The sequence below is a fragment of the Cololabis saira genome, chromosome 21 (assembly GCF_033807715.1).
Source record: "Cololabis saira isolate AMF1-May2022 chromosome 21, fColSai1.1, whole genome shotgun sequence".
NCBI classification, from domain to species: domain Eukaryota; kingdom Metazoa; phylum Chordata; class Actinopteri; order Beloniformes; family Belonidae; genus Cololabis; species Cololabis saira.
In genome coordinates this window covers 12,663,419-12,670,302 of record NC_084607.1, presented here as the reverse complement: position 1 = coordinate 12,670,302, position 6,884 = coordinate 12,663,419, and the positions used below count along the sequence as shown (strand labels likewise).

General features: G+C 33.8%; 2 protein-coding genes across 2 annotated transcripts in view; one reads left to right on the top strand and one right to left on the bottom strand.

Annotated features, from left to right (window-relative positions):
* Positions 1-435: 435 nt before the first annotated feature.
* Positions 436-3,716, bottom strand: LOC133421630 (protein PET100 homolog, mitochondrial). The gene is made up of 4 exons (XM_061711306.1): positions 3,596-3,716; positions 3,333-3,419; positions 3,201-3,233; positions 436-2,688 (listed from the first exon to the last, which is right to left on the bottom strand). The coding sequence occupies exons 1-4, from the start codon at positions 3,620-3,622 to the stop codon at positions 2,599-2,601; spliced, it is 237 nt and encodes a 78-aa protein (XP_061567290.1). The 5' UTR covers positions 3,623-3,716; the 3' UTR covers positions 436-2,598.
* Positions 3,717-6,086: 2,370 nt separating this feature from the next.
* brd4 (bromodomain containing 4) overlaps positions 6,087-6,884 on the top strand; it is a 51,487-nt gene continuing 50,689 nt past the window's right edge. Inside the window, exon 1 of the mRNA XM_061711479.1 lies at positions 6,087-6,161. The gene's annotated coding sequence lies outside the window, so the exon portion shown is untranslated. The remainder of the gene's footprint in view (positions 6,162-6,884) is intronic.

Sequence of the window (6,884 nt, the reverse complement as noted above, 5' to 3'; positions counted from 1 at the left end):
TTCATTTGATTTCATCATCCAGACCATTCCAAAGTTACCCCACAGACTGATATGCACATGCTTTTAAGAGTAGTACGTACACAAGGTTGTTTAAAATGTAATTTTCCTCTTAGATTATATTGTCCTTCTTTATCTTGAAACATTTTTTGAATGTTTTCAGGCAGTGCATTATTTCTTGCTTTGAACATTATTATTGCTGTTCTAATTTTCACTAGGTCCACAAATTTCAAAGTCTGTAATTAAAGGAATAGAGGATTGGTGTGATCGAGATACCCTGCATGATATATTATCCTTACTGCTCTTTTTTGCAATGTGCATATCCTATATATATATATCCATACATATTATGAAACCAAAAGCAAACTCTCAAAGTGTTAACCCTATAATATATCCTATTTAATATATGGATTTCTGAGACCCTTGCACCATTGTGGGTGTTTTTTATTTATTTATTCAATTGTGAACACCTCGAATTAAAAAAAATAATAATAGGATTTTCTGTGTATTATTTTTGATGTCACTCTTTATAGGTTTAAACAAAAGCCATGCAACAGGAGTTATAAGGGATGGCTGAGAACTGACATATTAGCATACTATCACTTAGATTCCATTACTTGTTGAAAATAGAAGATTTATCAGTCTACCACTTCATAAAAACTCAAATATAGACTGAATCCAAATTTCAAAATGGATGACAGGGATGAAAACGAAACAGCTGCAAGAAAGAAATACACACTTGTCTTGGGAGACACAATGAAAGACATCCATCTGGCTCCTCTGCAATGCCAAATGTATTTGAGAGTCTCATCCAAACGGCTCTGAGAAACACATGTCAGCACTTCATCACATTGCAAAAGTTTGGCAGTTCATCGGTTGTTGTAGGTACACATCCAAAATTTTAAGAGTGCCTGAAAAGGCAAGCACAGTCCTCTGGGATATATTAATGCTGAAGATTTTACTGTGCTGCTATGAAGTGCCCTGTGGTGACAATTTTATGTGTGGTATATCGTTTATTTAAATGATTTATGAGTTTTATGCTTAGTGATGTAAGAAGGCCAAAGCTTACCCAGAGGACTCCAGTACATTTATCATTCACACTGAAAAAAATATAACCTTAGCTTAACTTAAAAAATGTATGTTATCTGTCACACCTAATGTTTTAGTGTTGACTCGGTAATTCATTTAACTTAACCTGGAATTTTTAATTTCATGTAAATTCCCATTCCCAACATCCCATTCAACTTTATACAGATTTATTAATAATTTCAATCTGAATATTACAGATGTGTGGAAATGTTACCAGTCCTTCTCTTAATCCTAAATCTTTTTGTGGCAAAACACAATAATCAATAAAAGGTTAAACAACAAAAGGTTGCATTTGACTGATCATTGTGCAAATGCAACCTTATATCAACAACAAATACCGGTACTGTATTTTGAACCTTTTTTTACTCCCATTGAGCTATTTACTAAAAATGAAGCCAATAATAAATACAAATCAGGTAGGCAATTGTAAGTACCCCCTTACTGTTTTCAGTGGATTTAAGATATGTTGCTGTAAGATGTGGCCAATCATCAGCCTTTGATGAACCGATCATCAGTACTGTAGTTATGCAGGCTTCTATAAAAAAAAAAAAAAACGTTTTAGCATATGAAGGTCTGGAGCCTTCAGTAGTGTGTTAACACAATATCAAGAGGACATTAAGACTTGGATTAGAAATTTGGAAAGGGACTATTTCTAAACAATTTGAAGGTCAACATCTACATTGACATTCACAAAATTGCATCTGAACAAACCACAAGGCCTCTTGAAAAAGTCCTTTGGACGGACGAGACCAGAGTGGAGATGTTTGCCTTAATGCTAAGGGCCATGCTTGATTTGTCTGTTTATTTGTTGACTGATTAATTCATTCATTTAGCAGCCACAAGACCTAAAAAGTAATTTAGAGGCAAATGTGACACCATCTGTCCAACAGCTAATGCTTGTTTTAAACTGAGTGATACAACAGAACAATAATCAATGAGCAAATCTGCATGAGAATGAAAGAAAAATAAAATGATTAACGTTTTGTAAGTCAAATTCTAAACCTTAACCCATCTGAAATGCAATGGACCTTAGGAGAGTTGTGCATAAACAAATGCCTGCATTGTACTCCAATCTCTATGTGATTGCACAATTTACTTAATTTAATTCACATGACTTGGCTTGTTTGTTTCCAATTAATTTTCCAAATGAAACTTTAAACAAGTTATAAATCAACATTTTATCTAAAGTTTAAGAACAATTCAATGAGATGACACATGTTATATGCACTACACAAAACACATTATAATAAGACTGAATACCATGAAACATTCAACTCAAATAATTGTATTATAACAGAGTAATCATGGCAATTCAAAGAACAGTATTCCAACATTTGAGAAGTATCGTATGAAAAAGTCTCATAGATAAATGAAACAACCTCAGGCATAATCCGTTCTTGGAAATTACCTCCCACCTTTGGGAGGTGTTAACGTCTCTTATATCCAACAATGTCTATAACTTAGATGTACATCAGTGGTGCAGAGAACGTATATTTTCTTCAACATACATTTTCAGTTCTCAGTTTCAACAGAAAATTTCTTTAATATTCGCTGCTCCTTTCGAACACGCATTTTCTCTTTGAAGTCTTCCAACTCTTTTCTCTGAAAAACAAACATTACACAAACACTATCAATATCATCAGTATTCATGTGTCAAGAGAATTCATTACTAATGATAGTTTCTTATGAATCAGTCAGATGCATTAAGCCATAGAATGAATTCAAAATCATTCAGAATAGTTTGGATTTGAAAGGTAAATCATGCATGACAGTAGGATAAAACAAATGCATGATCATTGCCATAAATATAGTTATCAGGCTAATTCTTAATTAACTGTCCCTATGTGGTGTTGTTGTGACATTTAACAACTTATTTAAAAATTACGGTCTGAGGAAATAACTTTATTGGTCAATCAGAAACAATTTCGTACAGTGTGTACTTCAGCATACAAGGTACCCGTACATTGTAAAGATGTACATTTCTGATTTTCAGGAGATTCAAATTTGCTTTCTTGTGTGACAGTTACATGTTCACTCAAAACCACGTTAAGTTAAAGTTATGTTTATCTAATGAAAAGCTACATAGACATGGGCAGAATGTACGTCACACTCACCTGGACCTCCTCGTCAGGTGGAAAGATTTCCCTCTGGAAATGTAATGGATCATAAAACAGAGAAATATACATCAGTAATACAAAAATAAAAGCCTCACTGAGCAACACATGACGTTCAGAAGCCTCACTGACCTTTCTCTTTACTATGTATTCTTCAAAGTACTCTGCCTGGTTCGATACCCAAAACATTGCAACAGGAAAGGACAAATACAGCATCATCTGCTCAAAACAAACCAAACAGACATGTCTTAGTACAAAACTGTGCGCATATGCACTTGCTGATAATGGTTACCTTGATCGAAAATAAAACAAAGAAGAGAATACTTCTTATGTTTTAAACCTTAAATGATACATATAAAGATGTGATATTGTAAAAACATATATCGTATACTTACCCTGAAAACCTCTATTTTAACACCCATTTTCTCCGTAAAGACTGGTCTTTAATAGTTTAATGTTACCTAAACTCCACATACGGAGACCTTCCAATTACTTCCGGGTTCAATCGCTGGGAGGTAATGACGTAGTGACAACATCACAGGAAAACAAAATAAATGCTCGACAATTAAATAAAATGACATTAAAATGTCAAGGTTATGTTTATTATTCTAGGTTTTTAATTTAGCTGATTAATTTTAATTTCATTTTCTATTCTTGTATTCCTTTTGAAAGTACTACTTTTGAACCGTGTTTGACCACTGAGGGGCTCCAAGGGCTCTCATACGACCGGTTTTGTCCATTAACCATTCTTTAATTTCGTACTTGCAAAAATGAAAATGAATCAGCTTAACAGTGAATATCAGTCAAGTCATCCAATATTTATCTGTTTATTTCATTACCATGTTTAATTTTATTCTATTTCAGTCAATTATTTTACAATTGCGTAAGTGGGGTTACGTAGTGAGAAGAACTTTACTCAATGTGCCCCAGTGGGCAAAGGTGAGCAAAGTAAAACAGTAGTTTTAATCTTAAAGACAAAAATAAATAAATAAGTAAATAAATAAGTAAATAAAGCTAAATAAATAAATAAATAAGGTTTACAAGGGGGAGTCATTCATTTGATTTACCTTCTGACAAAACTATATATTATCTGGGTAATTTTCTCTCTGAATTTCAGTTCTGTATTTTACATAACATAAATGATGTTAATAATTTTAATTGGTTTTGCCTTATTTAAATTACTGCATAGAGGTCTGGGGCAATACATATAAAAGTACTTTGGAACCAGTATTCATTCTCCAAAAAAGAGCTATCAGAATTATGTACAATGCCGGTTATCTAGAACACACCAATGCATTATTCATTAAATCCAAAATAATAAAATTGTTCGATATTGCAGAGTTAAGGACTGCACAAATAATATACAAAGCCAGAAAGAACTCTTTACCCGGACAAATACAGCAAATGTTTCAGGAAGGACAGGGGGGATATGAATTAAGGGAACCAATTAATGTTAAATTACAGACATGTAGAACTACAAGCAAAAAATTTTGCATTTCAAACAGTGGAGTGAGGCTATGGAACAGTCTGTGTAAAGAGCTGAAACAATGTCCAACCATCTACAGATTCAAAAGCAAATACAAAGAAATAATTTTTGCCAAATACAGGGAAGAGGAGTCATGAGGTAGTGATCGTGTGAGGATTCAGCATAATGTACGTATATAAAATGGTATATATAATAATTATTATATTGTCTATGATAAGATGTGTATATATATATATATATATATATATATATATATATATATATATATATATATATATATATATATATATATATATATACATATACAGTATATATATATATATATATATATATATATATATATATATATATATAGAATAGAATAATAATATAATATATAGAATAGAATAGAATACTTTATTGTCAATGTACAGTGAGATTGAAAGCAGCATCACCTCTCCAGTGCAAGACAAATAAAAAACAATAGTGCAAACAATAAGAGATATAAGAATACAAGATATATAAATAATATAAAAAATATAAAAAAGGTTGAAAGTTCAAAGGTCAAAGTAGCTTTATTGTCGTTTCTTCACATGTCAGACATACAAGGAATTGAGAGGACGTTTCCCACTTCCCTCGGTGAATTTGAGGTGCATTTGAATAGTGAAGACCTGAGATTCTATTTACAGATGATAGTATATAGTTACACATGTAGTGGAATATTGCACAGATAGTCTGGGAGAAGTATTGCACAGTAAAAAACAGTAACAAAGACATTCACGTTTTATTCAGGGCGGTTATGGCTTTGGGGAAAAAGCTGTTTTTAAGTCTGTTAGTTTTTTGATATATATATATATATATATATATATATATATATATATATATATATATATATATATATATATATATATATATATATATATATATATATATAGTATATGTATATTATTTATAATTGCTCTGGTAATAACCGGTATATTTTTTTTATAAAGTAAAGCTTGCTGTTTTATTTTTTTTCTTATTTTTATTTTCAAGCAAAATTGAAGTAGAAACAAGGGAGGACCCAATACGTTTTTTACTTCCTTCTACTCCTTTTCGGGCATGAAGGTTTATTTCCCTTTGATTTAGTTTAATGACTGTTTATTTGTATTCTTTTTTGTTTTGTGAAATTGTTTTTTTGTTTTTTCTGTATGCTCAAAATAAAGATAATATAATATCTTTAATAGAAAATAATATTTGTTGTTATTTCTGTTTCCGATTTATTTATTTATTTATTTTTATTTTAGTAATATTGAATCAGAATGTCTTACATATTTGTCCTTAAAAACGATATATTTACTGCTTTTGTTTAATATTTCCTAAAAAAAAGTCACAGGTCGTGACGCGCTCTTGACGTCTCCCAGTGAGAACATGCGCGTGACGTCACCGTGACAACGAGAGGTGTTCAGGATCCTCGGAGAGAAAGATCCCGCGCCCTGGCGACCTGACAAACCCAGGTAAAGGCTGTTGTTTCCAGCGTTATTATACCTGTCACGTTGCCCTCTGTCAGACGAGGCGAATGGAGTATAAGGAGGCGCAGTAACGGTGATACAAAGGCCGTGGCGGCAGCAGAGATGCCCGGCGCCCATTGAGCCCTGCACGGCGGCCTGTTCTGGGCAGCTAACGTCGCTAGCCGAAGCTAGTTGTTGCACTGGTGTTATCCAAAGACACAATAACCGCTGCTCCAGTGTGTGTCTGCTTCACATCGTTTGCCCATTTCCACCACTGACGGCCACAGTTAAGTTACAAATACTCCCATCTGAAGGCGCAGCGGCCACCGAGGTGAGCACATATTCGCTTGTGTGCTCGTCCCCTGTCTTGTGTTGTGGGAGACGGTGATGATGGCGCACACTCAAGGCTGATTTTTGGTTCTGCGTTAAATCGACGCAGAGGCTACGGCGTACGTTGCGCGTCGCCCGCGTACCTTACGCCGTAAACCTACGGCGTAGGCTCTGCGTCGATTTAACGCAGAGGCATAATTCAGGCTTCAGACTGAGTCCTCTGGCTAAGAATGCAGTCATTTATGTGGCTGACTGAAATCACACACACACACCCTGTGGTGTTTTCCATGGCTCAAATGGCATAACGCCGGGAAGATAATGCCAACACTTTTGCTTTTGTTTTTGTTAATCATGGCACGTCTTCTTCTATCTATTTAACCCGGGCAGTATCTGTGCCCT

Bases quoted from the DNA above. Each gene is read 5' to 3' on its own strand.
- LOC133421630 (XM_061711306.1), bottom strand. From the start codon at position 3,622: ATGGGTGTTAAAATAGAGGTTTTCAGG. The intron at 3,420-3,595 runs GTAAGTATACGA...TGTTTTGAGCAG, and splicing joins TTAAAATAGAGGTTTTCAGG to ATGATGCTGTATTTGTCCTT. The intron at 3,234-3,332 runs GTCAGTGAGGCT...TTACATTTCCAG, and splicing joins AATACATAGTAAAGAGAAAG to AGGGAAATCTTTCCACCTGA.